Consider the following 13,604-nt stretch of genomic DNA (forward strand, 5'->3'; position numbering starts at 1 on the left):
GATAAAGGATTATCTTTTTTTTTTTTTTTTAAGAAACAGAACATGAGCTAGGGAGAAGGGCAGAGGGAGACAGAATCTTTTTTTTTTTTTAAGTTTATTTATTTTTGAGAGAGAGACCAAGTGAGCGAGAGAAAGAGACAGTGTTGAGTGGAGGAAGGGCAGAGAAAAAAGGAGAGAGAGAATCCCAAGCAGGCTCTGCACAGTCAGCACAGAGCCCGACGTGGGGCTCAAACTCATGAAATCGCAAGATCAGGATCTGAGCCAAAACCAAGAGTTGGATGCTTAACCGACTGACCCACCCAACGCCCCAAGGTAAAGGATTATTATGATTATTATAGCATTTACTATCCAGAGCTAGTAAAAGAATCAACTTCTATATGATACCAACCTTGCATTCATGAATTTAATAATCACACATTTGCCTTTTCATTATAAACCCTGGAAGTCCATGATATACGTGCTAAGTAGTAATTTTGCCAAGACGTAAATTTTAATCATGAGACATAAATGACCAGTAACACAGAGGAAAGTTAGATAAAAATGAGTAAACCTAGTAGACCAACTAGCAACCATATTTCAAAGCAGTTTGTTGTTTCCTGCTCCTTGATTCATGAAGTGGTTAAAATGTTTTCTTGGGAAAAGAAAGCAACTGCTAATGACAGTGATGGAAATATTGAAAAGATAAAGAGACCTAAGGAAGTGATGACTTAGTCAAAAATTAAAGTTTTATAGGTGCCTGGGTGGCTCAGTTGGTTGAACAACTCTTGATTTTGGCTCATCATCTCACAGTTCATGAGATAGAGCCCTGTGTTGGGCTTTGTGCTGACCACATGGAGCCTGCTTGGGATTCTCTCTCTCCTCTCTCTCTACGCCTCCCCCCACTCGCTATAAATCAATCGATCAACCAATCAATCAATCAGAAGTTTTAAATTAAATTTTAAAGTGACATATTGAATTTGGCACTAATTTAAAACAACAATGGGAACGAATTCTCTATATGCTCTATAAATAAGAAAAACAATTTATGAAACTGTTTTTGGGATTGTTCCAATCAGTGCAAAACTTGCATGTTTGAAGAAAATTATAAGCTACTGTAGCCTCTTACAACTGTGGATTCAGGAAGGTCTCAGGAAATTCTAACCACAGTATTATGTTGAGTTTTTCTTTCACTTAAAAAGTGAGAAATTCTACAATTCCTTTCCCAGTTTTATAATGAATACAGTATGGAAAGAGATATATAATCTATATGGGCTTTCCTTTGGGGAACCAATCTTTCCTCCAATTCCATGTGATCTGAGTCAGACTAATCCCTCTAAACTGTGTCTGTATCCAGGACTCAAGCCTGGCCCATCAGAATGTTCCATGCTAACTGGCCAAAGGAGTGGTTCTAAAATAGGTCTAAGTCAAGATGGTATAGTCTGAGTCCTCCCCAGGATCTTTCTTTTGGAATGTTCATAAAAGATATTCTTTATTTTGGGATTACAAGATTTAAAGACATATAAACTGGAGCTCCTTTTGGCCACCTTCCCCACTGCTAGTTCAAAGAATAAGGCTAATGCAAGAGCCTTGAGCTGCAAAACAAAAGCCAAGAACAAGAATACATCCCAATGACATCATTAAAAGTCAAAGATCTAGATACCCTCAAAGCTATTTCTACTCCTGAAATTTTGATTTGCACGAATAAAGTCCCTCTTTTGCTTAAGCTAGTTTGATTTGACATTCTATCGCTTCAAACTCAAAGGGTTTCCAATATAGTTTTATTGTATAGAGAAAAATAACTTGTTACTGAGTAAACGCCATAATTGTTCCAGTGTATTATACCACAAAAGGCACACTAGATTATAGTGACTCCTTACCTTCAGAATGCCTAATAAAGATACTTTCTGAGTTACAGCTAGAACTCATCATGAAATGTACAACCTGCAACCCTGAATAAATGTGATCGTATGGGTACTCACACTCATCTAGCCCCAGCTGATAGGCCAAGTTCTGCAGGCCCCGTACCTTCTCCATCAAATTAGCTGTGGTGAGGCTCCCCAGTTCTGAAACAGAGTAATTTATTTCAATACCATTTCTTTCTACTGTTCTCTAGTGACAATCCATTCAGATTAGAAATCTTTCTTATAAAACTTTTCAAGCTTAATTCTTATCTAATAAATAGAAAACAGATCTCTTCTCATCCAATCATTCTCTCTATACACACATACACACATACACACACAGAAATCAGTGAATTTTTCCTACTGTTGCAAAATGCTTCAGATGAACTTACCCATTTAATGAGAAGATAGCATAAAAACATAGCAAATTATGTTTTATTCTAAAGATCCTTTTATAACTTTCATTTTACCCATCACACAGAATAAACACACCATTAAAATATGAAACCTTGTGATCTGACACAACACTGAGGAAGTCTCAGACAGATCTTTGTCTTACAAAATGGCACTGTCTCCACTATCATTTATAAGTCCCCATTATTCCAAATAATAATAAAATAGCAACAAAACAGTTACTGTTCCCCATTTCCCTAAGTTAGTAAACAGAGACTAAACATTAATCCAAACTACCTTCAAACCAAAATCCTATAAGTTTTTTTAAGTATACTAGATAAAAAGACAGTATACTTAAAATAAAAACTTAGTTTACCAGATTTTCATTTAAATAGCACACAATTCCTTTTATGTTTAGATACAGATCAATTGGAATGGAACATGATGCTATAATCCCTTACTAAAAATGTAAAGTTTCCTTAGGAAATTCATACTGATGGGACATTATATAAATGTCTGTTTGGAACATTACAACAATGAACCCGAGATGCCCTTGAGACTTAATTTTTCCATGGTTGGAGGAGGGGATCTGCATTTAAGCATTTCATGCAGAACAATGGATTACTTCTGAAATCAAATAAAGGTGTTATGTTCTCCCACTTATCATGCCACACTCATTATCCGTATCTGGCATAAGTAGACTTTCGTGATCTGTTCAGCTCTTGAATAGCTCAAGAAAGCCAGATTTTTACCTTAATTTCAGTCTATTACTTCACAACCATCATGAATCTTATCACCAGAAGGATGATAAAAATTAAATAAAGTAGAGCAAAATCAAGGAAAATTAATGTTTTTTAATTTAAATTTCCACTTTGTGGTTGAGTTCCAAGTCATTTATCAAACAACAATATTCACTACTTCTAGTATTCTTTATGGAAGAAATTGATGGCATAGAAAGAACTAAAAGACAGGTCTTAACCCACTAAGAGGTTATCAATTAATAGTACTGACAACAATATATGGCAGTAAATCCTAAATAAGGCACTTGTGTTAGAGTGGTAAAGGACTAGACTTAAAAGATCAGTTTAAATTTTAATTCTAATAAATCTTGGGTAAATTAACCTCTGAACCTTAGACACCATCATACCTAACTCACAGGACCTTTATGAGAATTAAATGGGAAATTTTTATGTGAGAGCTTTTGTTGACTGTAGCATTATACAAAATAAAGTTAATATTAAAGGAATTTAGCAGCAGCAGAAATCATCATGACTGGTCCTGAGTTGAAGGGATTTATACATACGAAAAAATAGGGACAAGCATTCAGACATGAAGAATCATGAATCAGCTTAGTTAAGCAGGCGGTCTGACTGCAGCAGAGAATACCCATAAGGGAATAGTGAGAGAAAAATTGGAAAGGTGGTTTGTGGAAGAGCATAAACGTCAGGTTAAAAGTTAGAAGTCACCAGCATAGCTTACCTTTCAACATGTCAATGTCATCACGTTCTATTTCAGCCATCCATTTGGGTGGAGAACTAGTAATAGGCTGTCAAAATGTAAGAATACATCCACTCAGATGCATACAAAATGTAAAGAGATCGTAATCTTCCTTCTTATAAGAAAAGTAGATTGTCATACAGTCTTCAGCCTTCAGGCTTTTGTTCAAAAATACTGACAAAGTATAATTTCAAAAGCTCAGATTTCTCTAGGTTCAGATATGGCCTGCAAAGAGTCACTTTACAAAATAATACTGCTCATCTTTATAGTTGGTCTCAGAGAAATGATCTTAGAAGAAAGGTCTGGGGACACCTGGGTGGCTCCATCAGTTAAGCCTCTGATTCTTGATTTGGGTTCAGGTCATGATGTCATGGTCCATGAGATTAAGCCAAAAGCCCCATGTCATGCTCTGCGCTGACAGTGTGGATACTACTTGGAATTCTCTCTCCCTCTCCCTCTGCGCCTCCCCCCACCTCGATCTCTTTGTCAAAATAAATAAACATTAAAAAAGAAGAAGAAGAAGAAGAAGAAGAAGAAGAAGAAGAAGAAGAAGAAAGGTCTGACCACTGTTACTGTTTCATGCGTAAGAGATTAGTAAAGCAATGAAAGAAATTACTTGAAATCCAGTTCTGGTAAAAGACTCCAACTGAACTGCTCGAGACAATCAGCAAGTAACATTCTCTGGCACAGGAGAAGATTCAAAGAAAGAAGATGTCTCTGTCTCTCTCTCTCACACACACACACACACACACATACAGAGACACACAGGAATATTACTCGGCCATAAAGCAATGAAATCTTGCCATTCGTAACAACACGAATGGACCTAGAGGGTATTATGCTATGTGACATAAGTCAGAGAAAGACAAATACCACATGATTTCACTTGTATGTGGGACCTAAAAAAAAAAAAAAAAAAAAAAAAAATGAGGGGAGCTTGGGCAGCTCAGTTGGTTAAACGTCTAACTCTTGATTTTGGCTCAGGTCATGATCTCACAGTCATGAGATCGAGCCCCATGTTCAGCTCTACACTGATAGTGCACTGAGCCTATTTGGAATTCTCTCTCCCTCTGCCCCGCCTCCACTCGTGCTCACATGCTCTCTCTCTCTCACAAAATAAATAAAACTTAAAAATAAATGAATAAGCAAAAAACAGAAACAGACTCATGAATACAGAGAACAAACTGGTGGTTGTGTTGGGAGAGGAGTGGGCAAAATAGGTGAAGGGGATTAAGGGATACAAACTTTCAGTTATAAAGTAAATAAGTCACAGAAACAAAAAGTACAGCATAAGGAATATAGTCAATGATAATGTAATATATATAATTGTTGATTCACTATGCTATACTCCTGAAACCAATATATTATATGTCAACTATAATTGAAGTAAAAATTTTTTAAAGAGGGGCGCCTGGGTAGCTCAGTCGGTTAAGTGTCCGACTTCGGCTCAGGTCATGAACTCGTGGTTCCTGAGTTTGAGCCCCGCGTCGGGCTCTGTGCTGACAGCTCAGAGCCTGCTTCAGATTCTGTGTCTCCTTCTCTCCCTGCCCCTCCTCTGCTCATGCTCTTCTCTCTCACAAAAATAAAGACTAAAAAAAATTTTTTTTAATTTTTTTAAAGAAGTAGTCCTCAATTTGTGAGAAGACTATCATGATCATCACTTCAAATTTCATTTTACTATAACATTTTAGAAAACTTTAGAACTTTTATCTTCTCATTTATGAAAAGTAAACTTACATGCTTGCTTCGCGTATACTATGAAAAGTAAACTTGCAAAATATGAAAGAGAGCCCATTCTTGGAATAACTTTTGGCAACAGTTTTCAAGCCTAGTTGCACATGAGAATCATCTATGTAACAAAAAAATACAGATGATGTGGACACACTCCAGATGCACTGATGTAGAGTATCAGAGGTGGGGAAAGGGTCCAGTGAAGAGAACAGAGCAACCGACATTACAATGTATTTTTTTTTGTTGTTATTTTTTTCAACTCTGGATACATTTTATTTATTTACTTTTTAACACAGTTTATTGTCAAATTGGCTAACAGTGTGTGTAAAGTGTGCTCTTGGTTTTTGGGGTAGATTCTAATGTACTATTTAACTTCAAAAACATTTCAGTACCCTACACATACAAAAAAGGGTAACAGAACGTTTTAGGGCCTGCTGCCTTGAAAGTAGGAAAGTTGTAGCTCTAATGGATGCTTTACTTTGCCTTCTAATGAGCCACTGAGAAATTTCAAATTCCTGTAAGGAAGTATAAGCTAAGATCATAATGCATCTCATAAACAAAAGAGAAAAGTTTCAAAATCATGGTTTGGTCAAAAAGAATATTAGTGTTACATTAAATATTTCAACTGCCTTGCCTTAAAAGCTTTCACGCTGAGAAAAGTGGCTAATAGACATAGGCCAAAATGTCAAAATAGAGCATTTGGACAGAGGAAGACATTATTATCAACATGATGATAATATAAACAGATTTCCAGGGCTGTAGTTACAAACTGATTTTAAGCCTATGACATTTTTCTTGAAAATAAAGAAACAGGAGATATTTAAGCTTTTACTAAGGAGTAAAACACTGTATAAACTTCATTAGGTAAGTAAAATATTACTTACGCTTTTAAAGGAAGCTGCGAATTCAGCAACACCTGGTACTGAAAAGAAAAAACATATTATTTATTCAATAAATATTTTAGTGTCCCCAGACATAGAGGAGCCAAATAATAAGAAGAAAACAGCCTTGTCTTCAAGGAGCTTACAGTCTGGAAAAGGAGAGAAACTCGGTAATTATTTTTTAAGTGCTCCAAGAAAGATACCAGGTGATATGGGAAGACAAAAAAAAAAAAAAAAAAAAAAAGGGAGAGAGAGAGGAAAGAAAAGGAAAAAAAAAGAGAGAAAAAGAAAAAAAAGAAATCTGTATCTGACTGAAGGGAGGGAAGAAAAGCTTCTCATAGAAAATAATGCCTCAACTGAACTTGGAAGGATCAGGAGTTAGCTGGAAGGACAGGGAGATACAATATGTCTTACCAAAAAATTTAAATTTACTTTTTTAGGTATTCTGTTCTATCAATCCAGTTGTTACTTAAATGCCTCACAAGAAGAATTACATTAGAAAACAAAATGATAAAAACAGATATTTAAAAATAAAATACTGTTGGGGTGCCTGCGTGGCTCAATCAGTTAAGCATCCGACTTTGGCTCAGGTCATGATCTCACGTCTCGTGGGTTCGAGCTCTGCATCGAGCTCTGTGCTGACAGTTCAGAGCCTGGAGCCTGCTTCAGATTCTGTGTTTTTCTCTCTCTCTCTGCCCCTTCCCCACTCGCACTCTGTCTCTCTCTCTCTCTCTCTCTCAAAAATAAACAGTAAATAAAATAAAATAAAGTAAAATAAAATGAAATAACTGTTCAACCTCACTAATAAAGAAACATGAACTAAAGATAATAAATATCAGTAACGTCCAATAATGGCTAGTATCTGGGTAAATGGGCACTCACACACAGCCATCCTCTACATTGTGTACAAAAGTACATGTTAGAGGTACATGTTAAGTTGTTTGTAATATCAAACAGTGGACTAAAGTTTCCAAATAGGGTAGGAATATATAAACTACAGTATATCTACATAATGAAATACTTCAGGAGAATGAAGTAGATTTAGACCTACTAACATGGAAAGATGCATTAATAAATTACTAGGTGGGATAAGTTAAGCTATATTAGCCCAACCATGTACATGCGACACATCATTATACCAAAAACAACAAAACAAAACAAAAACCAAAACCCAAAAAACCCTGCTGTATACTTTAAAAATATGTATTTGTTTATCTATATAATCATTATAAAAGCCAAGAGTATTTGTACCAAACTATTAATAGTGATTTTACAAGAGTGAGTGAAGAAGTGAAGAAATACTTTATGTATCCCTGAATTGTCTGAACTTATTTCAGATGTAATTTTTTTAAGGCTGTCTATCATCTCCTGAGTCACACTGTGTCCTGAAAAAGTTAAACCACCAAAAAGCTATTCTTAACATCAGACCACAGAATTCAGTCTCTTCCCTGTGAAGTAAAATCAAATTTTTAACCATTACAGTTAAATGATAACTTCAAAACTCTCTCTCAAAGTAGCACTGATTCTCCTGTATTACTTCTGATATCAAGAAACCAAAAACTTACATTGTTCTGGCCAAAGGTCTGGCGAGGCACGGTCAAGTTTTTCAAAACTTAGCAGAGATGCTTCCAGATCTGTTCCTAGAACAAAACACCCACATGAGCCAAGAAGACACAAAACATGTTAATTCACATTTTATAACACTTCAAATTCAAAGAACATAACAAACTGGGACACTCTCTTGGAAGTCTAGAAATCCGAGTTCTAGAACTACTGACACTACCAGGCCATGATGTTATAAAAATAAATCATTCTCCTTCATCAAACTTCACTTTTCTGATCTATAAACTGGGAGCAATATTTTAGTGGGGTGTTAAGAAAAATAAGTAACAACAAACCCATCTGTATCTTCACTCATACTCTTAGACTTTCCCGCAATTAAGTGTCCCTGCTCCCAAGAAAGACAAACTCCTCTGCAGAGCTCTGCATGCCATTTTTTTCCTTGCTTTGTCAAAGATACCATCTTGAATAATCTTTCTTACACAATTAATTTCTAAGTTTTCTACTGGCTCATCCTCAACAGCAAGCAAGCCTGTTCTAGAATTTCTCCTTCTTTGAAAAAAATTCTTCTATGACCCCATTACCTCCTTTTTCCTCCTTCATTTCAAAAGTTCTTGAGTTGTCTATCCTGCTATTTCCACTTCCTTTACCTCACATTCTCTCCTTAACCCATGACAATCAGGCTTCTGCTCCTGCATACATGGAAAGTGTTGTGGTCAAGGACACCTGTCACTACCTATGTTGCTAAATCCAGCAGTCACTTCTCTGTTGTCTATTATGTGACCTCTCTGCAGCACTTACACACTGACCACTCTCCTTGAAAAACTCCACTTCCAGCTTCTATAAAACCTCTATGATGCTGATTTTTCTCCTACCTCACTGACTCCTTCCTCATTCTCCACCACACAGGTCCCACCCTAGGCTGGCTTCACTCTCTACCTGAAGTCTCCTAAGGAGATCTCATCTAGCCCCACAGTTTTTACCATCATTTATATGTCAATAACTCCGTAATTATATTTCCAGTCCCAATCTTACCCAGAACTTGAGGAATAGCTAGGAGGCTACTTAACAAATTCCTCTGCCAGAGCTCTAACAACTCCTGACATCTGTCTCTATTTACATGTGTGAAAACCGTAAGTCTAATACATTCAATATCATCTCCACCTCAAGAAATAGAACCACCATGAACCCCAGTTCTCAAACTAAAATCCAGATGTCATCTATCCTTCATGCCTCCCTTTCCTTCACCCGTCCATTACAATCCATTAGTAAGTCCAGTAGTTTCCCTCTCCAAAATATACCATGAAACCAAATTAACTAGCCAAGGAACCATCACTTCTCTCCCAGACTATTCAGAAGCCTCTCAACAGTTCTCCCTGCTTCGATTTTTACCTCTTCCCCTCTCTACCCAAATCTGTTCTTCACAAAGTAGCCAGAACTGACTTTTTTTTTTAAATGTCAATCAGTTTGTGTCACTCTTCGGCTTAAGGGACTTCTTCCCAGCTAAGTTCATGAACGTATATTGTATCTGCCATGCCCTAGAAAAACATCATACATGATCCAGCCCCTGCCTAATTCTTCCATACCATTTGATATGTACCATTCCTTCACTACTCTTGCCCTGGCACACAGTAGATGCTCAACATTAATAACAATTAACGTTTGTTGAGTATCCATTGTGTGCTCAGTATGATAGACAGTTGCATAAATTAGTTCATTTAGTGGTCTAAACAGTGGTTCTTAACATTTTCTGGGTGAGTCACATCTTTGGAAATCTGGGGGAAAAAGAGCTATGGATTCATTCCCTGGAAAACGTACGTATGTATAAAATTTCAACCTGTGCTTTCCTTGGGGTGCCTGGGTGGCTCAGTCAGTTAAGTGCCTGACTCTTGATCTCAGCTCAGGTCTTTTTTTTTTTTTAATGTTTATTTATTTTTGCGAGAGAGAGAGAGAGAGAGAGAGAGAGGAGAGACAGAGTGCAAATGGGAGACAGGCAGGGAGAGAGGGAATCACAGAATCTGAAGCAGGTTCCAGACTCTGAGCTGTCAGCACAGAGCCCGATGCAAGGCTCGAACTCACAGACCACGAGATCGTGACCTGAGCCGAAGTTGGACGCTTAACCAACTGAACCACCCAGACGCCCCTCAGCTCAGGTCTTGATCTCAGAGTCGTGAGTTCAAGACCTGTGTTGGGCTGGATGCTGGGCATGAAGCCTAATTAAAAAAACAACAACAAACATGTGCTCTTCTCTAAACTGGACCCCCCCCCCCCCCGCCAAATATTCTACGGGAATTTCCAGCAGCATTCTAATTGGTAAAGAAATCAACCCTAATAAATTGTCTTAACTATGCATCCAAAAATGGTAACAAAGAAAAGCTGTGTGTAACACACAAAATGCCAATTTTCAAATTCCCAAGGAATGTTACTGATGGGAAGCTCAATCACAACAAAAGTGAACTTACTGAGAATAGGATCCAGTAACAAACAAGGGTGGTCTTATGATCCCACGGTCTGGGGCATAACTCAGAATTTGCTGTGAGTGCTACTCTCATTCATTAATTCCAATGTTCTCCTTTTTAAAGAAGTGCTAAGCAAATTTAACATTAAAAAGACAAATGAGTAAATGACCTAGATTTGAATTAAATCTTATAGAAAGAGACCGGTAAAACACTAAAGATACAAGCTAGGGGCACCTGGGTGGCTCAGTCAGTTAAACATCCAACTCTGGCACAGGTCATGAGTTCTCAGTTTATGAGTTCGAGCCCCACATTGGGCTCTGCACTGACAGGGTGGAGCCTGCTTGGGATTCTCTCTCAACCTCTCTGCCCCTCCCCCACTCTCTCACACATGCACTCTGTCTCTCAAAATAAATAAACTTTTAAAATAGTGAGAAAGCTAGGCAGTGGAATATTTTAGGATGAGATACTTATTTAGAAGCTGTATTTAAGTTCAAAGTGCTCAACTTGATTTTGTCAGATTAAAAGGAAAAGATTAGGTGAAGAGTGCAATTCTGTAAAAGATAAGCATGAAAACTGAAAAATCAAGTGTGCAAATAGAGTGACTATGGAGATGGCTAGAAGATCAAGGGAAAACAATGTTTCCAATATTATTCCTAGCCAAAAAAAGGAAAAAAATAATAGAGAACACAAGAAAAAAACAAAATACAAGCAACACAATTCTAAAATCTCCAAATTTATAAATATAAAAACAACTTAGTAATAAACTAAAAAAAATTTTTTAATGATTTTTATTTATTTTTTTTTAATTTTTTTTAACGTTTATTTATTTTTGAGACAGAGAGAGACAGAGCATGAATGGTGGAAGGGCAAGGAAAGAGGGAGACACAGAATCGGAAGCAGGCTCCAGGCTCTGAGCCATCAGCCCAGAGCCCTACGCGGGGCTTGAACTCACGGACCGCGAGATCGTGACCCGGGTGAAGTCGGACGCTTAACCGACTGAGCCACCCCGGCGCCCCGATTTTTATTTATTTTTGAGAGAGGCAGAGCATGAGCAGGGGAGAGACAGAGTATGAGTGGGAGAGAGGCAGAGAAAGAGGGAGACACAGAATTTGAGGCAGGTTCCAGGTGCTGAGCTGTCAGTTAAGAGCCTGTTGTGGGGCTCAAACTCGTGAACCACGAGATCATGACCTGAGGCAAAGTCGGACACTTAACCTACTGAGCCACCCAGTCGCCCCATAAACTAAAAATTTGAATAGCAATTACTTCTACTTCTATCACTTGGCTGATTTTTTAAAAATTCTGGTAAGATACACATAATAAAATGTACCACTTTAACCATTTTTAAGGGTACAGTTCAGTGGCATTAAAAACATTCACACTGTTGTGTAACCATCATTACCATCCATCTCCAGAATATTCTCACCATTCTAAACTGAAACTCTGTACCCTATTAAACAATAACTACCCATTCCCTTAGTTGACTTTATAAATGTCCTTTTCTGTTTTTTCTGGCAAGAAAGACATTTTAAGAGAGCATCCAGGCAGAAGGAATATTTTTTGACTCTGAACACCCATAATTTCTTATACAGTATGCACCTGTGCTCGAAAAACTTAAGACTAAGTTAAACTTGAAACCCAAGACTAGTAAATTATTGATTAAAAATAAAATGTTAATTGAAGGTCTACTGCTTGCCAGACACTGTGCTAAACTCTGGGATCCAACCATGAACAAGACAGACTTGGAATTTATAATCTAGCATGAAAGGGGCAAAATTAACAGACTAATTATGCTGACAGTGAAGGTAGTGAGACAGTGAATAACAGTGAAGAGAGGCAACTTCAGATACTGTGTTCTGGGAAACCTTCTCTGGGAAGTGATTAAAATGAGACCTTAAAGTACAAAAGCATTTACATGATTGATTAATCTCTTCCTCCCCCAAAGCACCTAACATTTTGCCTTTCATACAGTGGAAACTCAGTAATAGCTCTCCTGGCCTCAATTTCCTCATTCCTGAAATAAACTTTCAAGATTTCTTCCAAACACAAAATGTGTTTGAGAAGAGAAAACTACATATCAATGAAACGGACGTGAGGATGGGGGCGGTAGAAGCAAAAATTGAGTTCAGAAATGACTGCAAAATCATAAATAAGGCAGAATGGAGTGCAGAAGAATGCGGATATACCAAAACCACTTAACTGCTATCTGAAGTGACTTGTATCTTAGACAACATATAGACAGAAATCGTTCACTCACTGGGCCTGAGGAAATACATACAGAAGAAGCAAGAGAGTATGAGATAAGTGCATGACTACGAAAAGCTCAATTCTCATCTTTCTCTGGGAAGGGACCAAGACGGAAGGGACCAAAACAGGGCAACGGTCCCAATCTACCGAGACAGGAGAATATCAGGTTTTGCTTGTGGCTTAATTCCGGGAATGAGGTCAGCCACCAACCCCAGCTAGGGTTTGAACGAATCTTCCCAGATGCTCAAAAAGAAGAGAGAATCGACCCTTCCATGGGGTGCCCTGAGAAGAAAACTACACTAAAGCATCACATTTCCCCCCAGCAGTATATCCTCCTCGGCCCTGCCTCACCCAAATGGGGCGAAGGGAGGGCTAGAGCGACCCCGACCTTCCGCCTGGAATGGGCCCCACGAGGGTGCCCTCCTCCACCCGCTTGGTACGCAGAGGGGAAACGGGGCACCTCCGGAGCTACTGTGAAGAACAGGCAAGCTTGAAGACACACCCGCATCCTAAGAAAAAGAAGCCTAAAGGAAAGGGTTGGAGCTCAAGAACAAAAGTGTAAGTTCGAGGGGCAGGCAGAGAATGGAAGTCACCAGCAGAGCAAAGAAGGAGGTTGCAGCCGAAAGGTCTCTATGCCGGCTCTTACCGTCTGTGGGAGACGCCATCTTCCAACCCATGTCACGTGACGTGGCCAACCGTCGGCGGGAAAGCTAGGATCCATAAGCCACGCCCCCAGAGAGAAACCCCTATCCCCAACTTGCAGCCCCATCTCATTTCCCCGCCCCATAGGCAAGCTTTGCCTAGCCCCGCCTCCAGTGCTGGCCACACCCCCTCGCACAGTGGATGAGGTGCGGCGACTGCAAAGTTCTTGAAAGGTCTTATTTACTTTCTTCGGTGAGGGGGTGGGACCGCCGTCGTACCTGTGGCCAATCGGGGTTCCCGTTTAGGGGGCGTCTTCT

At 38.6% G+C, this 13,604-nt stretch overlaps 1 protein-coding gene across 2 annotated transcripts in view; it reads right to left on the reverse strand.

Annotated features, from left to right (window-relative positions):
* The window catches only part of LIN52 (lin-52 DREAM MuvB core complex component), a 106,418-nt gene extending 93,083 nt beyond the window's left edge, over window positions 1-13,335 (reverse strand). For both annotated transcript variants that reach the window (XM_047079366.1, XM_047079367.1), the window contains exons 1-5: window positions 13,292-13,335; window positions 7,948-8,022; window positions 6,386-6,423; window positions 3,753-3,819; window positions 1,959-2,042 (exon numbers count right to left, since the gene is read on the reverse strand). In XM_047079366.1, coding sequence (XP_046935322.1) covers window positions 1,959-2,042; window positions 3,753-3,819; window positions 6,386-6,423; window positions 7,948-8,022; window positions 13,292-13,322 — 295 coding nt within the window. In that variant the 5' untranslated portion in view covers window positions 13,323-13,335. The remainder of the gene's footprint in view (window positions 1-1,958; window positions 2,043-3,752; window positions 3,820-6,385; window positions 6,424-7,947; window positions 8,023-13,291) is intronic.
* Window positions 13,336-13,604: the final 269 nt, after the last annotated feature.

The sequence above is a fragment of the Lynx rufus genome, unplaced genomic scaffold (genome assembly GCF_022079265.1).
Source record: "Lynx rufus isolate CCGP_SWC_20201006 ecotype Redwood Valley unplaced genomic scaffold, mLynRuf1.p SCAF_17, whole genome shotgun sequence".
Lineage (NCBI taxonomy): Eukaryota > Metazoa > Chordata > Mammalia > Carnivora > Felidae > Lynx > Lynx rufus.